General features: G+C 39.1%; 1 protein-coding gene across 2 annotated transcripts in view; it reads left to right on the top strand.

Moving 5' to 3' along the window:
* cd276 (CD276 molecule) overlaps window positions 1–24,287 on the top strand; it is a 149,237-nt gene that overhangs the window by 118,790 nt on the left and 6,160 nt on the right. For both annotated transcript variants that reach the window (XM_077235574.1, XM_077235575.1), the window contains exon 7: window positions 4,458–4,495. In XM_077235574.1, the coding sequence (XP_077091689.1) occupies window positions 4,458–4,480 (23 nt within the window). In that variant the 3' untranslated portion in view covers window positions 4,481–4,495. The remainder of the gene's footprint in view (window positions 1–4,457; window positions 4,496–24,287) is intronic.

Below are 24,287 nucleotides of genomic sequence, written 5' to 3'. Positions count from 1 at the left end.
AAATCTCGGTGCTCTTTGTTTGCTTGGGATTATTATTCTCAAAAACAAAAAATACTCCAAGGCACTCGAATTGTGTAGAAACAAGTTAAAAAAGCCTTTATTAAATCATGGCTTTTAACAATAACATTGGTGACAGATACACCTACGTGTTGCAGCTTATGCCTTCGTCAGGGTGTGTGTAACAAACAGAGTCACAGGTACATTTTAAGTAGCAGTTAATTAATCAAATAGGACACATTTGATTAATTATATATAATATATACATATAATATAATATATATATATATGTATATATATATGTATGTATATATATGTATACACACATACATACATATATACACACACACAAACACACATATACATACACATGCATACACACATACACATATACACACACACACACACATATATATATATATATATATATACACACTCACACACATATACACATACATACATACATACATACATACATACATACATAAAAAGAAAATTGTATTAATGAACAGTTTTATCGATATTTTGAATGCGGTGTACAAATCAAAATAAACAAATCAATATTATATATTCAATGAGATAAAGTATTTTAACCCTCTGGGGTCTGAGGTGTTTTCTGGGTCCTGGAGGTGTTCCGACATGCTCTGACATTTGTGCTTATTTCTGTTACTTGTGACATTTTCATGGCTAAAGTCTTATTACATTGTATTCAGCACAAACTCTACTAAAGTAATATGTCAGCAGCATGTATGTAAAAGTTTGTAGTTTTGAGATTATGACGTTTATGCGTGGTTTGTGAAAAAAAAAATTGTCACTGAAATAAGGTCATGAAACCCATACTGATTATTTCTTCATAACTTTTCTCCCTTCGGGTTGCCTTGCATAGTGTGACCAGGTTTTTCCTATTTGATTAATTAACTGCTACTTAAAATGTACCTGTGACTCTGTTTGTTACACACACCCTGACGGAGGCATAAGCCGCAACACGTAGGTGTATCTGTCACCAATGTTATTGTTAAAAGCCATGATTTAATAAAGGCTTTTTTAACTTGTTTCTACACAATTCGAGTGCCTTGGAGTATTTTTTGTTTCTGAAATAAAACTATAACAACATATAAACTGTTATAGATTGGTTTGGGTTTGTTGTTGCTTGGACATTATGAGGATGTTTTAAACCTACCTAGGAGGTTTCACAACATTTCTAAAACTTTTTTTGGTTATATATTTTTTTTTTGTTGCAGGTGTGGTACTAGAACATTTTGTACTGCAGTGTTTCCGACCGGTAACCAAAATGCAACGTTGTGTAAAAGCGTTCTGTACTTGCTGGGTTGTTTCATGTTCATGTTCATTTTATTATCTGCAGTCTCCTGCTGCTTTCAGACTTTTCCTCCCTCACCATCTGGTACTTTCTTTCTACAAATTGATGATTGTCCTCATCCGGCAGATCCATTGAGCTCACGTCTTTTACAGTAGTTTAGCCCAGAAGAAAACATCCGTAAGCCTCCAGCCACGCCCCAAACTCTCCTGCTGCTACAGTAGCCACGCCCCAAACTCTCCTGCTGCTACAGTAGCCACGCCCCAAACTCTCCTGCTGCTACAGTAGCCACGCCCCAAACTCTCCTCCTGCTACAGTAGCCACGCCCCAAACTCTCCTGCTGCTACAGTAGCCACGCCCCAAACTCTCCTCCTGCTACAGTAGCCACGCCCCAAACTCTCCTCCTGCTACAGTAGCCACGCCCCAAACTCTCCTCCTGCTACAGTAGCCACGCCCCAAACTCTCCTGCTGCTACAGTAGCCACGCCCCAAACTCTCCTGCTGCTACAGTAACCACGCCCCAAACTCTCCTCCTGCTACAGTAGCCACGCCCAAACTCTCCTCCTGCTACAGTAGCCACGCCCCAAACTCTCCTCCTGCTGCAGTAGCCACGCCCCAAACTCTCCACCTGCTAAAGTAGCCACGCCCCAAACTCTCCTCCTGCTACAGTAGCCACGTCCCAAACTCTCCTTCTGCTACAGTAGCCACCCCCAAACTCTCCTGCTTCTACAGTAGCCACGCCCCAAACTCTCCTCCTGCTGCAGTAGCCACGCCCCAAACTCTCCTTCTGCTACAGTAGCCACCCCCCAAACTCTCCTGCTGCAACAGTAGCCACGCCCCAAACTCTCCTCCTGCTGCAGTAGCCACGCCCCAAACTCTCCACCTGCTACAGTAGCCACGCCCCAAACTCTCCTGCTGCTACAGTAGCCACGCCCCAAACTCTCCTCCTGCTACAGTAGCCACGCCCCAAACTCTCCTCCTGCTACAGTAGCCACGCCCCAAACTCTCCTCCTGCTGCAGTAGCCACGCCCCAAACTCTCCTCCTGCTACAGTAGCCACGCCCCAAACTCTCCTCCTGCTACAGTAGCCACGCCCCAAACTCTCCTCCTGCTACAGTAGCCTCGTCCCAAACTCTCCTCCTGCTACAGTAGCCACGTCCCAAACTCTCCTCCTGCTACAGTAGCCTCGTCCCAAACTCTCCTTCTGCTACAGTAGCTACCCCCAAACTCTCCTGCTTCTACAGTAGCCACGCCCCAAACTCTCCTCCTGCTGCAGTAGCCACGCCCCAAACTCTCTTTCTGCTACAGTAGCCACGCCCCAAACTCTCCTGCTGCAACAGTAGCCACGCCCCAAACTCTCCTCCTGCTGCAGTAGCCACGCCCCAAACTCTCCTCCTGCTACAGTAGCCACGCCCAAACTCTCCTCCTGCTACAGTAGCCACGCCCCAAACTCTCCTCCTGCTACAGTAGCCACGCCCCAAACTCTCCTGCTGCTACAGTAGCCACGCCCCAAACTCTCCTCCTGCTACAGTAGCCACGCCCCAAACTCTCCTCCTGCTACAGTAGCAACGCCCCAAACTCTCCTCCTGCTGCAGTAGCCACGCCCCAAACTCTCCTCCTGCTGCAGTAGCCACGCCCCAAACTCTCCTCCTGCTACAGTAGCCATGCCCCAAACTCTCCTCCTGCTACAGTAGCCATGCCCCAAACTCTCCTCCTGCTACAGTAGCCACGCCCCAAACTCTCCTGCTGCTGCAGTAGCCATGCCCCAAACTCTCCTCCTGCTACAGTAGCCACGCCCCAAACTCTCCACCTGCTACAGTAGCCACGCCCCAAACTCTCCTGCTGCTGCAGTAGCCATGCCCCAAACTCTCCTGCTGCTACAGTAGCCACGCCCCAAACTCTCCTCCTGCTACAGTAGCCACGCCCCAAACTCTCCTCCTGCTGCAGTAGCCACACCCCAAACTCTCCTCCTGCTACAGTAGCCACGCCCCAAACTCTCCTCCTGCTACAGTAGCCATGCCCCAAACTCTCCTCCTGCTACAGTAGCCACGCCCCAAACTCGCCTCCTGCTACAGTAGCCACGCCCCAAACTCTCCTCCTGCTACAGTAGCCACGCCCCAAACTCTCCTCCTGCTACAGTAGCCACGCCCCAAACTCTCCTCCTGCTACAGTAGCAACGCCCCAAACTCTCAAATTCATACTATTGGTTGAGCTGAAAAGAGACTGACGGATCTAACCGGATGCTATCAATGTTCTGATGGTGCCTAAAGGGCTCAATATTTATACTTGTGGGGGGAGATAAACGAATAATAGTCGATTAACAATAACCTGTGTAAAAAGAATGCATTCTAACAACAACAACAAAAAATTCTTATATGCGTCACCTTTAAATACACAGCCGGCATGAGGGAACTAAACAAGACACAGGTGAAAACAATCAGCAACAAACTAAAGCAACAAACTAATCAGAAGTAGGAAGTTAAGAGAGGAGAACCGAAGAACACCGACACTATACTGACAATATCAATCATACTAAAACAACTGTTCCAAAAATTTAGACTTATGACCTTTGGCAAAAAGGCAATTAACGGAGTGACTCGAAGCTAGGGATCAGAATAGCGTAGAGACCTAAGACGCAGACAGAAGGGAGTATTCGTAACACACCCACACATTTTCTCCCACTGTCATTTCTACTTTCCATTGACGTCATCATAATAGACTTTTTCATGCCATTCATGCAGAGTCTGTCTGGCACGGTATTGCAACCCTTGGCAACTGAACTGACCACCCCAGGGATCTCCATTCATCCGACTCCGTCAGACCGGCTGTGTTTGCTGTGTGTGTGTGTATGTGTGTTTTGTTTGCATGTATTGTGTTGTGTTGCTTGCTCACAGTTAAATGTCACATACTGTGGCACCTCTAAAAAACAGCAACAGAAAACACCGGTCTAGTGTTTGAGTGCTGGGCAGGATGTAATGATGTTGGGTGTGTAGACTGCAGTTTGCTCTCCGGGGAGTACGAGTCTGAGATGGTTGTTACTTGCCCACACGAACTCAATACTGCTTTTTTTGTACTAGCCTTGAGTTGTTTACCTCGTCTTTTTCCCCCACATCCTTAAAGAAAACTCTTTTCTTCTCTCTGTTTCAGCTGCAACACCTCTAAAGAGCTAAAGTTGGAGACCACAGGTATGTCTCTGTATGATTTAACCCAAACCAAGATATTTTACTGTTTTCAGTGGTATGTTTATGATTTTTATTATTTTCTTTCTGTACATTCTCTGAAATCTTCACTGAAATATTATTATATAAATATTATTATATTTATTATCATCTTTATTATGTGTTATTGTTATTATTATTATTTTTTTTTATATATATATAATCATATTATTATTATTATTTCAGGGTTAAGCAAAAGTCAGAATTTTGTTATAATCAAAACAGAGCCGATAATTAGAACATTCTGAGAAATGTTATTTCTAGAATAGAGTTATTTTAGAATAGAGTTTATTTTATTAAATATATAAATGTAGTATTTTAATTTAATTTATTGTATATAAGTGTGCAAATATTTAATGAATTAAATGCATTTAAAAATGTAAAATATACGCATAACAATTTATATTATATTTGTATATAATACACATTTCTATAGGTTTGAAATCCCACATATGTTGTGTCTACAGTTATTGGTAATTCAGATTGCAAAATAAATTTCTAGAAATTATTACAATATTATTACAATATTAGAATTTTTATTATAACATAAATGTACAAACATGCATTTTATTGAAAACATTTAAAATGTAATATATATATATATATATATATATATATATATATATATATATATGTGTGTACATATATGTATATAATACAAATTTCTATAGGTTTGAATTTCTATTTAACTCTAACCCAAATGTCTTAAGATTCTGGAAATGCCACAATCATGCTGAAATATTAAAGTAATTCCTACAAATTCTTCCATTATCACTCCATCTTAGATCAGCTTAAATCCACAATTCTGCTGCCTCAGTTAAAATTCAGGAATTGGATACTGTGGCATTTTTAATTGCGTTCTGAAAGTCTGTCTGTGACAAGCGTTTTCGAGCAGCGTGTTCTGTGGCGATCTTTCCATTTTAATAAAGCGCCATTATCTTTATTCTGTGAAGGACGTTCAGAAGTTCCTGAAGTCTTGACATTCTTCTTGGGATAATATCCACTAGGACTAGGTCAATGGTTGCCATGAAGGATTCATTTGAGTGTCAAGTCATTAAAGTGTGCTGGTGTCCTACTCCTCATGCTAAGCCTGATCACTGCTGATCACCAGCACTTTCAATCATTACAGAGGTGCAAACGTGTAGGGCCGAGGTTGCAGGAAAAAATCCATTTGAACGAGGGGGGAAGCTGCCTGTTGCCTGTTGCTAAGACAAGGAAATTAAACGTCATATTTTGCTTTCCCACACACGTAGGAGGCAGACTGACATCAACGAGTCCCACTATTTTTAACTGCCGCTCTCACGACTTAATTACAAAGTAAAGAATATGCGAATCTGTCTGTCGTGTGAGAAATTGGCATCGCGTTTTTAATCGGAGAACATGCCAGGACGATGTCTAGGGACATTAGCTTATGTTCAAACATCGTTTAGATCAGAGAAAATGAAGTAGACGTGTCCATCATGTGTAAAGTAACCGTGCCTGCTGAGATTAGGAACGTTGCATTGAGTTTGGAGGTGATTTTCCGAGTCCTGCTTAGTTTAGTTTAGTTTTACAAGCGGATTCACTAACCCACTGCCCCCTGTGATGTCCAGTGTGCCCAAGGCAACCTGCACTGCTTTGTTTCCAGATCTGTGTTTGTTTGCACTGGGCTATTTTTGGAAATTGCATCATGAACCATTGCAATAGGCCTGAGGGGTCGCCGTGTTTCACAACATCATCCTTCTCTGCTGTTTTTCTGAGAACTGTGGACATTCTTGACCTGCGAGAGTGTATTGTTCATCATATAGGACAGACATCAGATAAATCTTTATTCAGGGGATAATATGTAATTAAATTTTCTCTCTCTCTCTCTCTCTCTCTCTCTCTCTCTCTCTCTCTCTCTCTCTCTCTCTATATATATATATATATATATATATATATATATGTATGATAAGATTTATATTTAAAATAAATGTTGTTATTTTGAACTTTCTATTCATCAATGCATCTTGAAAAAAATGTATCACGGTTTACACAAAAATATGAAAAGTAGCAAATCATCATATTATTATGAGATTTCTGAAGGATCATGTGACACTGAAGACTGGAGAAATAATGCTGAAAATCACTGGAATAAAATACACTTTACTGTATATTCACATAGAAAAAAGCTGATTTAAGTTGTAATAATATTTCACAAAATTACCGTTTTTACTTTGATCAAATAAATTCAGCCTTGGTGAGCAGAAGAGACATTTAATAAATTTTACTATCCCCAAACATTATTCACAGCTATGGTTATTTGCAAAAGTTGATTCATAGGTTGATTATATTAATATGTTTAACACATTTACTGTATTTAATTGCATTTGACCTGGACACTTTACAGTAAGGTGAAATGCAGTTTAGTGTGATTGCTGTGGTTAGGGCATCTTCTGGAATATAGTTATTGTTGTGGGTGGCATAATAGCAATATTACCACTTTAATATTGTGCTCAAATTTGTTTTGTTCTGATTGCAATTCTGGCAACAGCCCTTTGAATTAGCTGCAGCAGTCCAATTGTCTTTTTGGGAAAGCTGACGATGAGTAGCATTTGCTGAACAGTCTGTCCTGCTGGTGATGAATTTGTGAGTTAATTTTTGTGAATCTTGTTTGTATGCAAAACATTTTTAAATTTTTTAAAAAAGGTTTTAGATGATGATAATAAGCTGATTCGGTGATTGATTTAAAATTTGATTAAAACTACTGAAACCATTTTTTTTTTAAAAACAGGAGAGGTCCAAGGTTCGAGCCCTGAGGGTCTCCACATGCCATGCAGGTCCAATTTTGATCTATAGTTTTTGTAGATTCATAGTTCTAGCCAGTTTTCTAGTTGGTCTAAGTGCAAATTGTGTTCAACAGTGTCAAAAGCAAATATTTAGCTTGAATCAGTTTTATTTAGGCATCATTGTTTGTCTTTACGAGTGGCATCACTGTGCTGCGATCTTATTGGAAACCAGATGGCAAATTGACCAAGTAGTAATTTGATTTTAGGAATTTGTTCTGCTGATTGAAAACCATCACTCTTTTGCATGGACATTTATTCAAGTGTTGTTTTCTTTTAATCTAACATCATCCAACCATGGAGTTTATTTAATTTATTCAAACAATTTTTTTTTTTTTTTCAATTTTCTCCACCAAATTAAAATATGGTTATTTCTTTATTTCTTATTGGCAGCATGACGTGATTTTATGTTCGTAGAACAAAACTTTAAAAAAGTTGTTGTTTTTTTTAGATTATTTTTGTTTGAAAGTCTTCAAACATATTTTGGGATAATAAAGTTAATTAAACTTTTTAAATATGCTTGTATTCTAATTTACTTAACTTTTTGTTTTATAGAAAAAATATCTAATTTAAGACAAAAAATGTTGGAGGGATAAAATAACACAGAGTTTTAAAAAATTAGAAAAATGTGCACTGTTGATTTGTGAGCAAAAAGAAAGTGAAAAGGATGAATTCTGATTTCATGTAGACTTTAGAAGTGCTGACTTTACTGTATCTGCGTTTGGCCTCATATAGCAGTCTTACATTGACGAATGATGAGATAAATTTTCTGTATGCCCTGAGTAGGCCCTAGTCCTTCTATCACTTATCAAAACTGAAATGGAGGAAGCCACAGGCACATTGGGTTCCCTCTTGTTCTGGGAACATTTGTGAATGTCAGTGCTACTGTACCGGAGACCTGACACACATCACTGATACCCCTTTTCCACCAAAGCATGTTAAGAGCCGGTTCGGAGCCGATGCCTGCGCGCAAACCAGTTCTTTGTGTTTCGACAGCCAAAGAACCGGTTCTCGGCCAGGAAAACTGGTTCCAAAGCGGCACCAACTCTTTGCTGGACTAGAACCGTTCTTTTACCACGTCATGCTTACGTCGGGGGCTGGTGGCGGGTTTAGATGTGTTCGAAACATCATTTCTGACCATAATATAGGATCACAAAGCGGAGAAACATTTGCAGAAACACGATGTAGTCCGCCATTGTAATTGTTATGCTTTCAGTATTTATTTTTTATTTTTTATTGGAAACATTATTGAAGCAAAGAAGAAAACAGTCACAATATAGAACAAATAAATGGAAAGAAAAAAAAGACAAGACAGGTGTACATAACTAATCAGAAAAGATTACGTATCAAAGGAAAAGATTAAAAGACTTACATATTTCAATTGTTTTTTAAAGCCTTCTTGGTTCACGAGTTAGAGACAATCCCAAAGTAATGTTGTATTTTCAAGCGTTTCTAGCTAAGACGTATGGTGACGTACACAGTGACGTAACGACGTCGTTCGCTGGGCGCTCTAGTCAGTGGAAAAACAAACCGGTTCTGAGAAGGTTCGCATATTGAACCAACTCCGAATCAACTTTGAACCAGCACCAGTTCCGAACCAGTTCTTTTTTGGTGGAAAAGGGGAATGAGAGCCGTTATCAGTTATTAGTCGAGAAGCGGATCCTGTGAAGCTTTCCAGGTGCATCAGTTCATGTCCACGCTTTTTTCCCCCAAAATGGTGCATTTTTAATTGTTGTGACTCGATGACAGACAAGCTCTCTTTAGTCTTTTTAGCTGAGAAAACCTTCATATGTATCCATTTGACTCAACTAACTCCTCATGTTTAACTAGAACTGTATTACACGGTAACATTATTTTTACTACTCACAAAATGTGCTTTACCAATGTCCCACCGTTGTCGCATTGCTGGAAAGGAGGATTTTGTGATTTTAAAGAACCCAAAGGCATTTTAAAGTTTTAAAAGCTTGATTTCCAAAACGTGCTCTTTTCTAACTTCAACATCAAGCACATTATAAGATGGCGACTCCTCCATTAAGTGTCATGCATTAGCTTTAAAGAAGAGATGTTTTTCTCATTCTCTCATTTAATCAACAGTTTCTTCTTTCTAATTATGTTTTTTCCTGATGTCTTTTACACCGTTTTAAATTCAAAGATGCAAAACAAACTTCACTCATACGGCAAAATAAAAATGAACGCAGCCCCTAAAGAAAACACAATATTGCCATATTTCTGAGATTTTGTTGTTCTCTGTACTCTTCATTCTGAGTGCTCCTGTTATAAATACACACCGCCTCTTTTAAAGTTCGTGAGACCAGGGGCAATTGTAACATTTTAGATATATGTATGTATTTTCCTTCATAATTCACAGATTATGACAAAAGCATGCAAAAGTAACGACAGATAGATAGAACGATAGATAGATAGAACAACAGATAGATAGGAGATAGATAGATAGATAGATAGATAGATAGATAGATAGATAGATAGATAGATAGATAGATAGATAGATAGATAGATAGATAGATAGAGAGATAGATAGATAGAGAGATAGAGAGATAGAACGATAGATAGATAGATAGATAGATAGATAGATAGATAGATAGATAGATAGATAGATAGATAGATAGATAGATAGATAGATAGAGAGATAGAGAGATAGAACGATAGATAGATAGATAGATAGAACGATAGATAGATAGAACAACAGATAGATAGTAGATAGATAGATAGATAGATAGATAGATAGATAGATAGATAGATAGATAGAGAGATAGAGATAGATAGATAGATAGATAGATAGATAGATAGATAGATGGATAGATAGATAGATAGAACGACAGATACAGTAGATAGATGGATACTGTAGATATATAGATAGCTAGATACTGTAGATAGATAGATAAACTATATAACCTATAGTGAGTGCAGTCTGTATAACAAATTATGTCAGTGATCAAATTAAAACAAAGAAAATTGAGAAATATGTTTTCCAACATGCCATCTCTTTCAACAGTGTCATTGTGGTTTTGTGACATCCATGTCTGGTGTCCAGCATCATCACAAACACACACACACACACACACACACACACACACACACACACACACACACACACACACACACACACACACACACACACACACACACACACACACACACACACACACTAGAGCAGTTGAGGACCATCACATGCTAACTTTCACTGGCTTTCATTGAGAGTTTATCGTTTGGTTGGAAACACTGCCTTATTTCCTCCCTGAAGAATCGAGTCCTGGTCCTTCACTGCTGTCCTGCACTAAGTTGTGCTAGAAGTTCAAACTTTGCCAGTGAAGGTGAGGAGAGACGAGGCCTCGAGGGACACACACACTGTAAATCATTCAGGTTATAGATTGAAGATACTCATTGGAAGAGCATGGAAAGGTCACAGCTTAAAGCTGAAGCAGGACGAATGGAGATCTATTGTGAAAACTCATAGAAAGATCAATAATTGAACCATAAAAAACTCTTTTCCCATTACAGTGATTTCATCCTTTAGTTTAGACTCATAGACATTGCATTCATTTGCAAAATGTGTATAAATATGAGTACATTGCAATGTGGCATACAGTGTTTAACTGTATTTATTATATACTGTATATATAGTTTATATAATGCTGATTTGTTGTTTACTAGCATTAACTATTTCCTTTGATAAAAGCTATGAATTCATATGCCATTGCAAACTTGATTGTCATGAAATTAGATTTACATGAGGAGCTTGATCACATTAACATTCAAACAGTAATTAATATACATGGATTAAACCAAACCCCACAATTTAAGTTATAAACTAGTTAATTCTCTGTTAGATTGAATGAATGAAATAACTTTTTGTGTGTCTATCACTTGCAAGCCTGTAATAGTCATCACAGCACCGAGAGTGTGAATACTGTAATATGTGTGTGAGAAGATGCTGCTTTATGTGAGTAGGTCGTGTGATCGTTTGCTGTTCCACACATAGCCAGAGAGATCTTTATTACCAAGCAGCGAGTCTGAGAAATACATCACAGTCTAATATAAAAAACAACCAGCTCCCTCCAGCAGTTCAGAAAACAGATGATGATTGGAAGAAGGAAGACAGAGAGGATGAGGAGGAAAACGAGCTGTAATTGCAGTCCCACACACACACACACACACACACACACACACTGGCCTAAGCGTTTCCTCAAGCCCTCTTTTTAAATCTAAAGTCTGTTACGCTCATGTTGATACGCCACAAGTTTTATATGTTGGTCTTTGACGGCCAGAGACTTAAAGTCCACTGAAACTTTAAAGGCCTGATTTGCATCGTGACCTTCAGTGTTTCCAGAGTAGCTGAAACAACAAATCTTGTTAAAAATGTATGACAGTTTATGACTGTTTTTACACAATGCAGAATATCTGATTTAATGATAATAAAGTCTGTGCATGTGATATTACTAAGTATCGTCGGATATTTTCACCATCAACTTCTCTGATAATCAAATATTGATATTTTCTGTTGATTAATGCAGTCCCACACGTGTGCACACACACACACTCACAGAAACACTCACCTACACACTCACTCATTCACTCACTGAACACGCACACTCAAAAAAACACTCATGCACAAACTTACTCACTCACTGACACACACACACACACACACACACACTGACACACTCACTGACGCACACCCTTGTGTAAAGTCCTGCAGTTGTATACAGTTGTACAGTTTTATATAGGTCATGTTATTCTAATAGCTTCTCAAGTAAAAGTAAAGATTACGGCAGCATTTGTTGGGGAGATGAAGCGGGACATTGCCAGCAAAAAATACATAAAAAAAAAAAATCAACCAGATAAAGTCTTCTTACTCAATATGCGATACAAGCATTGGATCTGGACTTGCCTTGATGCTCTTATACCGTAATTCTGCAGGTTTTGGACACTATAAGCTACTGTGTTCTTTGTGGTCTAAACGTAAGGCTATCTGTCTCTCATGGCAATATAAATGTTTTGACAGCATTAAATGGTGTGCAGTTAGTGTGTGTCTATGCAGTTAGTGTGTGTGTATGCAGTTAGTGTGTGTCTATGCAGTTAGTGTGTGTCTATGCAGTTAGTGTGTGTGTGTGTGTGCAGTTAGTGTGTGTGTCTATGCAGTTAGTGTGTGTCTATGCAGTTAGTGTGTGTCTATGCAGTTAGTGTGTGTGTATGCAGTTAGTGTGTGTCTATGCAGTTAGTGTGTGTGTGTGTGTGTGCAGTTAGTGTGTGTCTATGCAGTTATGCAGTTAGTGTGTGTCTATGCGTTAGTGTGTGTGTGTGTGTGTGTGTGTGTGTGTGTGTGCAGTTAGTGTGTGTCTATGCAGTTAGTGTGTGTCTATGCAGTTAGTGTGTGTGTATGCAGTTAGTGTGTGTCTATGCAGTTATGCAGTTAGTGTGTGTCTATGCAGTTAGTGTGTGTGTATGCAGTTATGCAGTTAGTGTGTGTCTATGCAGTTAGTGTGTGTATGCAGTTAGTGTGTCTATGCAGTTAGTGTGTGTCTATGCAGTTAGTGTGTGTCTATGCAGTTATGCAGTTAGTGTGTGTCTATGCAGTTAGTGTGTGTCTATGCAGTTAGTGTGTGTCTATGCAGTTATGCAGTTAGTGTGTGTCTATGCAGTTATGCAGTTAGTGTGTGTCTATGTAGTTATGCAGTTAGTGTGTGTCTATGTAGTTATGCAGTTAGTGTGTGTCTATGCAGTTATGCAGTTAGTGTGTGTCTATGCAGTTATGCAGTTAGTGTGTGTCTATGCAGTTAGTGTGTGTGTATGCAGTTATGCAGTTAGTGTGTGTCTATGCAGTTAGTGTGTGTATGCAGTTAGTGTGTCTATGCAGTTAGTGTTGGTCTATGCAGTTAGTGTGTGTCTATGCAGTTATGCAGTTAGTGTGTGTCTATGCAGTTATGCAGTTAGTGTGTGTCTATGCAGTTATGCAGTTAGTGTGTGTCTATGTAGTTATGCAGTTAGTGTGTGTCTATGTAGTTATGCAGTTAGTGTGTGTCTATGCAGTTATGCAGTTAGTGTGTGTCGATGCAGTTATGCAGTTAGTGTGAGTCTATGTAGTTATGCAGTTAGTGTGTGTCTATGTAGTTATGCAGTTAGTGTGTGTCGATGCAGTTATGCAGTTAGTGTGTGTCTATGCAGTTAGTGTGTGTCTATGCAGTTATGCAGTTAGTGTGTGTCTATGTAGTTATGCAGTTAGTGTGTGTCGATGCAGTTATGCAGTTAGTGTGTGTCTATGCAGTTATGCAGTTAGTGTGTGTCTATGCAGTTATGCAGTTAGTGTGTGTCGATGCAGTTATGCAGTTAGTGTGTGTCTATGCAGTTATGCAGTTAGTGTGTGTCTATGCAGTTATGCAGTTAGTGTGTATCCATGCAGTTAGTGTGTGTATATGCAGTTATGCAGTTAGTGTGTGTCTATGCAGTTAGTGTGTGTCTATGTGGTTTGTGTGTGTCTATGCAGTTAGTGTGTGTCTATGTGGTTTGTGTGTGTCTATGCAGTATGCAGTTAGTGTGTGTCTATGCAGTTAGTGTGTGTCTATGCAGTTAGTGTGTGTATGCAGTTAGTGTGTGTCTATGTGGTTTGTGTGTGTCTATGCAGTATGCAGTTAGTGTGTGTCTATGCAGTTAGTGTGTGTCTATGCAGTTAGTGTGTGTATGCAGTTAGTGTGTCTATGCAGTTAGTGTGTGTCTATGCAGTTAGTGTGTGTCTATGCAGTTATGCAGTTAGTGTGTGTCTATGCAGTTAGTGTGTGTCTATGCAGTTAGTGTGTGTCTATGCAGTTATGCAGTTAGTGTGTGTCTATGCAGTTATGCAGTTAGTGTGTGTCTATGTAGTTATGCAGTTAGTGTGTGTCTATGTAGTTATGCAGTTAGTGTGTGTCTATGCAGTTATGCAGTTAGTGTGTGTCTATGCAGTTATGCAGTTAGTGTGTGTCTATGCAGTTAGTGTGTGTGTATGCAGTTATGCAGTTAGTGTGTGTATATGCAGTTAGTGTGTGTATGCAGTTAGTGTGTCTATGCAGTTAGTGTTGGTCTATGCAGTTAGTGTGTGTCTATGCAGTTATGCAGTTAGTGTGTGTCTATGCAGTTATGCAGTTAGTGTGTGTCTATGCAGTTATGCAGTTAGTGTGTGTCTATGCAGTTATGCAGTTAGTGTGTGTCTATGTAGTTATGCAGTTAGTGTGTGTCTATGTAGTTATGCAGTTAGTGTGTGTCTATGCAGTTATGCAGTTAGTGTGTGTCGATGCAGTTATGCAGTTAGTGTGAGTCTATGTAGTTATGCAGTTAGTGTGTGTCTATGTAGTTATGCAGTTAGTGTGTGTCGATGCAGTTATGCAGTTAGTGTGTGTCTATGCAGTTAGTGTGTGTCTATGCAGTTATGCAGTTAGTGTGTGTCTATGTAGTTATGCAGTTAGTGTGTGTCGATGCAGTTATGCAGTTAGTGTGTGTCTATGCAGTTATGCAGTTAGTGTGTGTCTATGCAGTTATGCAGTTAGTGTGTGTCGATGCAGTTATGCAGTTAGTGTGTGTCTATGCAGTTATGCAGTTAGTGTGTGTCTATGCAGTTATGCAGTTAGTGTGTATCCATGCAGTTAGTGTGTGTATATGCAGTTATGCAGTTAGTGTGTCTATGCAGTTAGTGTGTGTCTATGTGGTTTGTGTGCGTCTATGCAGTTAGTGTGTGTCTATGTGGTTTGTGTGTGTCTATGCAGTTAGTGTGTGTCTATGTGGTTTGTGTGTGTCTATGCAGTATGCAGTTAGTGTGTGTCTATGCAGTTAGTGTGTGTCTATGTGGTTTGTGTGTGTCCATGCAGTTAGTGTGTGTCTATGTGGTTTGTGTGTGTCTATGCAGTATGCAGTTAGTGTGTGTCTATGTGGTTTGTGTGTATCTATGCAGTATGCAGTTAGTGTGTGTCTATGTGGTTTGTGTGTGTCTATGTAGTTATGCAGTTAGTGTGTGTCTATGTGGTTTGTGTGTGTCTATGCAGTTATGCAGTTAGTGTGTGTCTATGTGGTTTGTGTGTGTCTATGCAGTATGCAGTTAGTGTGTGTCTATGTGGTTTGTGTGTGTCTATGCAGTTAGTGTGTGTCTATGTGGTTTGTGTGTGTCTATGCAGTATGCAGTTAGTGTGTGTCTATGCAGTTAGTGTGTATCTGCTTATGCATGCCTACAAATAAATAGACCCCCATACGCTCACAGTTTCGTGTGTACTTCCGTTCTGAGAGGAGAAGTGATGCTTCAGGACTTCATATGAAACTTAATGGCTGTCGAAGCGATCCAGAGCCGATAGGGGCAATTAGTAGAGGATAATGGCTCGCACACCATACCTTAAGTAGTGCACTAAAATATTGATTTAATTCCCATCCTATATATTCCCCTTAACCATTTGCTGTCACTATAAAAATATCCCTCATCCTGGCAGGGTGTCCATAGAGCTGCAAATGCTGAAACATCGGGACTCGAGGGAAGCAGAGAATGAGGTGTGTGTGTGTGTGTGTGTGTGTGTGTGTGTGTGTGTGTGTGTGTGTGTGTGTTTCTATGAGCGCCTGAGGAGGACTGGTCTTTCTATCAGTGCTGAGAAACACTGGAAGCGGATGTTCGGAGACGTGAGTGGCGTAATAAAGAAGAAGAACCGATCAGGGACGACTCCAGACCTGCACAATGCCTAATTCATTCTTAATGTGAACTGAAACCCATCAGAAGTCAACTATAGGGCTTTAAGGGCAATGTTTGCACTGGAAAAAACAAGACATAACAGAGTTTAATATTGCCATGTTGCTTATTAACTCATGAAGCAAACAAAATATGAGAATGAACGCGAGACGCTGAATGAGTTGATCTGAACACACACTGCCAGAGCGACTTCCCTTCAGAAAACATCAGCTCACTTTCTTTATAAAGCTCACAAGAAATAGCTGGAATGGCTTAAAGACAACATGAACATGTATGAATGAATGACGGAATAAATAAATAAATATTCATATTATTATTATAAATATTATCAGGTTTTATAAAGGTTTCATAATAGTAATCAATAATAATAATTGTAATAACAATCATCATCATTATTTTTTTATATATTTTTTTAACTTTTTAAATAAATATTGATGGTTTCCTAAAGGTTTAATAATAACAAAAACAATAATAATCATCATTATAATTACTATTATTATTGATTTATTTTTAAACTTTTTAAATAAATATTTTTGGTTTCCTAAAGGTATAATAATAATAATTGGTTTATTTTTTGTTCTTATTATTTTTATTGATTTGTTTGTTGTCGAAACTGAAATAAATATTTTTTCCAGTTTCTTTTTAACGTTAAATAAATAATTCCCAGTTTCATAAAGTTAATCTCTAAACTAAATGCTAAATGAGTTTCCAGCCAACATTGTTTCCTGCTAGTATTGTGTTTCACCTGAAAAGCTAAACGTGTCTTTAACAGAAAAACGTGGACCAGAACTAGTGAGTATGAACTAGTTTCCAGAATGTTTTCTCTGGACACGACACAGCGGCCGGTGCTAATCGATCCGTTCTTCCTGTCAGACGAGTTTTGGAGAACGTCAGAATGAGAACATCAGTTTACTGTGGTGTCTAGTGTAGACAGCATCACTGATTATAATGCTTTTATTTGCTTTTGTCACGTTTCAGTTCCGAAATTAAAGCCAGCACAGACACTTCCCACACAGAAAATGTACATCGGTCTTGTAAATGAAAATGTTTTTTCCCTCCATGAACTACAGTAGAAGCCATTGGCTTTATTGTTCTTGCATTATTAATGGTTGTTCTGACATGGATCCCCCGAAGGTGGGACGGAAGGAGGGAAAGAGGAGGGCGAAGGGAGAGAGAGAGAGAAGAGGACGAGACAGTAGATCAATGACGACTAATGAACACGCCTGGAGTTTCTCGTGACACAGGTCGCACTCCTCCAAGCTCTCTCGCCTTTCCTCTGTTTCCGAGTTACGTAACCAGCCTGAGGGCTCAATTAAGGGCCATAGATTACCCACAATGCAAAGGCAGGAGACGTGCTGTAGCTGATCTCCTCCGCATCAACATAGGCTTTCTAAAGTAGATTGTGCTGTGAGAGTTTCATATACACACAAAAATCATTTCTGTGTTTGTGCGAAAACATTTCAAGACCATGTCAGGATCCTATTGAACCTCAAAATCTGACGTTATATATTCCATTTAAACAAATATATCATTGTCAAAGTCACAGCGCTGATATATCAAAGCAGCTTCATAGTTACAGACAGGAAAATAAACAGTTAATGCTGTAAAATTCATCAATTATGAAACAAATTCAATTGCAGCTATTAAGCAGATCTAGAAATAAATAGTGTCCTTATTAGACTCAATTCAGTTCAAGTTTTGTTCTTATCCTAGTGTCAGTGCAGTCAGATCAATAATATTACTGAAAATTAATAGCCTTTTAAATGCCACTTATTGAGAAAAAAAGATGTGTTATTATTATTAAAAAAATCTTGCACAATTTTAGAGGGAAATGTGCTCAATTGTCAATAAAATGATTTCAAAAAGGCTTAACAAAAATCTGCTTAACTCTTCCCCCGCCATTAATGGAATTTTCTTTTTGCTTTTTTTTATGAAACTTGCCCACATTCAAGTGCTGATGAAAAAATATTCACTTGATGTATTGCATGTTCAGATACAGTATTCATAAAACAAAATATTCTAGGGAAAGTTGAAAACTTGAAAGTTTAGTGAAATAATCAAAACTGCTGGCACTGGCTGCCAACTTTTTTTTTTTTTTTTTAAATGCTGGCGGGGAAAGAGTTAATTCTATTATCCAAATTCTATCCCCCAAATATAAATTGCATTATCGTATTTTTCCGATAGCTGTTGGACGAGCAAGTTTACGCAATTAATCTACACTTACATATATTCAAGCAAGAGTCAACTATAGAATACGGCTAGATTTGAACCAAAACTTTATTGTTTTACTGATTAAATTTGGAGACAACCTGATGATAGACTGTGCAATAGCAGATTCCCCTGTGTAGTGCTATCGGGGCATGTTGTCACAGAAAAGCTGTGAAATAGCAGTGCTCAGAATTAAACTCAGCTTAAGTTTAAAAAAAAAAATAAGAGTCTTCACAGAAAAAAATATTGTTAATTTTCCTCTACTTTTGGGGTGAAGTGGAAGAATGGACGGATTTCGCCTGGAATGCTCTTTTGCATGTCTTGTAAAGCTGAACAGCTTGTTTCCCCCATCATTCTGTCAGTGCTGTGAAATGGTCAACAGCTCTGAGCCTCGGGCTCTTTCTGTCAGCAACACTAAATATCTTCGCACACAGTGTCCCTACAGAGTCTCTCTGTCTGTTAAACCGTCTCCTAGAACACACACACACACTCACACACACACACGTCAGGTCCGATGGGAGCCGCCGGCTTCTTCTGCTTGTCTGTTAAACTATTGCTTCATTCACATGAGCGCACACATACGCTTCCACACTTCTCATCAGTCCCGGCTGGAAGTTGGCCTGAATGTTTTAGTTGTTACATGATTTATTAAATTGTTTTCCTGTGTAATTCATTTGCTTGGGTGTAAATCATTCAGTAGTGCTAAATATACCTGTGTTTACTCATGTATTCAGTTTAATAAAAGTTAAAGTCAGAGCGTGTACAAATAGACCTGGGTCTCTCAATTGAACGTGGTTTCTGATATTCGGGGTGTTTTTGAGATGTAATTACAGTGCTGTATTGTTGAAACTGGTGATTGTTTTTGGACTCTCGGCATTTGAGTCATTCGATGTGGAAATCAGACTACACTGTACGCTTGTTTTTGCGTGCAGCCCTTTCTCTTTATTACTGCGTCACATTCAGTACTGACTCAGGTTCCTCAAGGTTTATTCCGCTCGTTCATCGCCACGTTTCAGATGGGGTAAGTTGTGCCGAAGATGCACGTATGAAACCGTATGGGTTTCTGTTTGCCTTGATGTGCCTCTTAGAATCTATGACTCAAGTGAATCATATACTCTTTGATGAATTTCTGAAGTGTGCTCTTCATAAAACCCAGATGTCATTTCACTGGGAATGTGTGTTGCTTTCGAACAGCTAAATAATCTACAGTGTAGTCTGACGGTGTCTAATATCCAGCCGAGACTGAGAGGACATTGCACTCTACTTATGCTGAGTTCAGACTGCATGATTAACTTGTCTTTTACTGTAGTCACTGTGTCAGACTGTGCGATTTTGACTCGTGTTGTGGATAAGAAGAATGTCAGAATACAAGTTGCTGACACGTGTCTTTAAAGGGATAGTTCACCCAAAAATAAAAATTCTGTCAGTAATTCCTCTCCCTCATGTTGTTCAACCCCGTAAGACCTTCGTTCATCTTCGCAACACGAATTAAGATATTTGTGATGAAATCTGAGAGATGGATCACTCCTCCATAGGCTTCTAAGGGATTGACACTTGTTCCCCGAAAAGTTATTAAACTTATTATTATTATTAAAGTTATTATTATTAAGTTATTAGAGAAGGACATGAATAGTTGAAATAAAGACGTTATTTTTGTTTGTTTTTGTGCACAAAAAGTATTCTCGTCGCTTGATAAACTTAAGATTGAGCCACTGTAGTCACTTGGACTATTTTAACGATGTCTTTAATAACTTTTCGGGGAACAAGTTTCAATCCCTTAGAATCCTATGGAGGAGTGATCCAGCTCTCAGATTTCATCAAAAATATCTTAATTTGTGTTGCGAAGATGAACGAAGGTCTTACGGGGTTGAACAACATGAGGGAGAGTAAATACTGACAGAATTTACATTTTTGGGTGAACTATCCCTTTAATGTCATGCGTGATGTCATCGAGAAGGCAGAGCTATCAGCGTGTTGCTGAAGATATATAGTAGTTCGGCAGCATTTATGTTTTTTCTCTCTGTCATGGTCGTCCCTCAAGGAAACCTCATAAAGTCTGGAATATTGCTCCAGAAACCTTTTTTCCCACTGCATTATTTCACCTAGCAGCACCAATACCGTCATCTCTCTTTCGTTTCGCCATGTTTGAGAGAGCTTCTGTGCTTCTATTGGTCAACGCCACGGATGTGACAGAGCCGTCATGGAGGACTGAAAAAAAAAATTCCCTCCAACGGGAGTTCTTCTCTATATCAGTGTCAGTGTTTCTGAACTCCTGAAACGCCTCCATTGTAGTCTTGAGTTTCTTCCGGGAACGAACACGTCACGATATTCCTCATTATAATAATTCATACGCAGAATAAAGGGGCGGGGCCTGGTTGAGTTAGTTAGTAGTGTGTTAAACTGGTGGTTATGGTAAGAGGCGGGACATTTCCCAAACACACTCGAAGCGCTCGACCAATCACAAGACACTGCTCCAGCCGACCAATCAGAGCACAGTGTGCTTTTCAGAAGGAGGGGCTTCATAGCGACAGGAAGTAAACAGAGCGTTACTGACAGACTGGGAAGAGAGGAGCCGCAACAATGGAGAATATGAGGAACATAATCAACATTCAAACAGGAAAACGTGTTCTAGACTTTGACTCAACATCAAGACTTTAAAGAAGGGCTTGATAAAAATGATGTGACTATGGGTGGAGGACACAGGAACACTTTTTTTGTGTGCAATCAAAGCAGTTTTGATCTAAAATAAATCTAATTGAAATTCATTTCAGAGACTTTGTTTTGGGATCTGCATGGCCAGACGAGACAAACAGCGCGCGATGACCTTTAAACATCCCGAGACGATCCCAGTCTGCCAAATCTGACATAAACACAGCAGTTCTAATGGCTTCTGCAGTCGGACGGCACGTCTCTGTCCTGTAAAACTCATCAGGGAGCGCGTGCGTCTTTCATTTGCATGGTTTGCGAGACGCTCAGGTTCAGTAAGAAAGCACTCGCTTCTGTCTCCACGTCCTCATCTGAATCACCCTGCCTTTGGGGCTTTACCAAAGGAGACTCTTCAAACAAGGCTTTGTACTGAAGTAGCGAATCAAGATTAATGCACTTCCACCGCACGACTCGCTCGAAGGGAAAGAGACCTAGTATAATTAACACCACGGGGCCTGGAAGGAGAGCCAGGGGAGCGAAATCATACAAAATCATGGAAAACAGAGGGAATGATGATGACACGGCTGATATTTTTCAGCCCGCTCTTTTCTTCCTTGAGTGATGTATTGTTTTGATCGCACAGTCAAATGCGAGTTTGTTGTAGCCCGGGAGGATCTCGGTCGAGCCGTGTTTACATATCTAATTTCCTTCTGTCGTCATTTTAGCTGGGAGCAATGTTAATTACGTTTGTTTGCACTGGGAAAAAGTAGATGTTCTACCAAAAATTTACGCATTTACTCACCCTAATATCATCTCAAAACCATTTGTTCTGCGTTGAATTACTACTCCGTGTTCATTATTTAGTTACATTTTAAGTTTTACTTGATGACCCTGAATGAACCCTTTAAGCTTTAAAAAGGATGTTAAAGCACCATAAAAGTGGTCAAAAATGGTCATAAAACCAATTGAAGAATTTGGGTATAACTGGAGTTTTGAAAACTGTAGCAGGTTCGGTGGAAAAGGACGACTTTAAAGAAAGATTTGTCATTTTTCTCTTGAACTCTTAAGCAGTGTTGGGCATGTTACTTAACAAAAGTAATTAGTTATAGTTACTAGTTACTTCTCACAAATAGTAACTGAGTTACATCATTATAAAAGTAACTAATTACCAGGGAAAGTAACTATTGCGTTACTTTAAAAAAATAATATTCAAATATGTCAAATAACTTGGATGCTCCCAATATTAAATGTTAAATGAATAAAATGGACACTAAATAGAATAAATTATTATTATAAAATATTGTACACTAATCTACATTATTTTAATGCTGCTGTGGGACAATGTGAGAGACACCTATTAAATTCAATATAATATTTTAAATATTGTCATTACTATAGTAGAACAATAAAAACACAATAGATGATTTAGAACCATAATATTTAATATTGCACAGAACACAACTGGCCAATAAATAAGTCTAATAATAAATTATGCTTCTTAAGAAATGTACCAAAAATTAATAAATAATAATAAAAAAATATATACATACACTCTTTGTAGTGCAAATTAAAATGAAAAAACGTTCCCAGACCGTTCCCTGTCATTTTTAGATTTTATTTTATTACCATGTAAATTAATTAAAACGTTGCACCTAATAAACACACACACACACACACACACACACACACACACACACACACACACACACACACGCACACACACACACACACACACACACACACACACACACACACACACACACACACACACACACACACACACACACTCTTCAGTGAGCTCAATTATAGTAATGCCGCATCTTATTGTCAGTAACGGTAATGGCGTTGTAACGGGGGAAACAGTAATTAGTTTGATTACTCGTTACTGAAAAAGATACCGCCGTTAGTAACTCCGGTTATTTATAACCGCGTTATTCCCATCACTGCTCTTAAGGCCCTCAGATACTCACGGAGAAGGTATTTTTCGTTCTCCGCTTAGGGGTATAACGAAGTTTAAAATATCTCGTTAACGAACATCCCTCAAGTCGAGAGCGGTGTTTAGATGAATATGTAAATATGTGCCTCTTAATCACAAACTAAACGCAACAAAAATGACAGCGGTGAGAAAACATCCGTTCAGAAAGCATGTAATCACAGCGATGTGGATATTTGCACTGCAGTCATGTCACGTCTATTTATACAGCACTTATTATACAATAGATTGCTTTAAAGCAGCAGCTTTACAGTATTAAACATTGGTTTTAATTAGAATTACAGCTTCAGTTTCTACTATAAAGCGTCTCTCCATGTGTGTTCATGTTTTTACTCGCGTCTGACCTTGACGGACTGAACAGAAGAATTAAACCACAGGATTTGAACCTCAAAGAAGGCGGAGCCTCAGAGCCACACCCACCTATTACATCATCACCTCGGACCAATAATGGTATTAGGAAGGCATTTACCAGCCTGATTCATTTTGGCTTAATTTTGTTTGAAATAACGTCGAACCAGTTCGTTCTTCGATTTCGCTAAAAGTATATCGAGGCCTTTATGAAGACTTAAATGTATACTATAGATATTATATGGCTTCAGAAAACGCAGAATGGAGTGCATAAGTCGCCACTTTTATGGTGCTTTTGCATGGTTTTTAGACTTGAACGATGGAGAGGTGAATCTTACTGGGGATTTCACCTTTCTATAAGATTTGTGTTTGCCTACAGGAATTATCCTGCTTTTGATAATCGTAACAAATTGGAATGACATCATATTTTACTTTTCATTTATGTCCAGATTTGCAAAAGTTAACGTCACCCAGCAGTCGATTGATCACTACGACCAACAATAATGCCATAAAATCACTGCAAATAAACATCCTTCATCATCGCAGGGACTCTCTAAGAGTCGACTGATAGGAGAATATTCCTGAAGATGCTGCTTTTTAACGGATTGCATGTTTCATATTCTAGTATGACGAGCTTTCAGATTCACAATCACCAGTTGCACAGTACAGAATTTACTCTCGACATCGGGACTCAAACGAGTTACACGGTTTCCCGCTGATTTCCAAACCCCAATTTAATTGTGCTCTCAAAGAAATGCAGGGAGTAAAGTGATGCTTCAGCAAGTTAACTGTGCAAAAACATTTACATCCGTGTGTGTGTGTGTGTGTGTGTGTGTGTGTGTGTGTGTGTGTGTGTGTGTGTGTGTGTGTGTGTGTGTGTGTGTGTGTGTGTGTGTGTGTGTGTGTGTGTGTGTGTGTGTGTGTGTGTGTGCGTGTGTGTGTGCGTGTGTGTGTGTGTGTGTGTGTGTGTGTGTTACCCGGTTGATTCCCTTTTTTTTCTGTGAATTGCATTGTCTTCATTTCTGCCATCATTCACACCGGCGT

This window comes from Siphateles boraxobius, unplaced genomic scaffold, assembly GCF_051911475.1.
Source record: "Siphateles boraxobius isolate OS27281-9 unplaced genomic scaffold, OSU_SipBor_1 198, whole genome shotgun sequence".
Taxonomy (NCBI): domain Eukaryota; kingdom Metazoa; phylum Chordata; class Actinopteri; order Cypriniformes; family Leuciscidae; genus Siphateles; species Siphateles boraxobius.
This window is presented reverse-complemented; position numbering and strand designations above follow the sequence as displayed.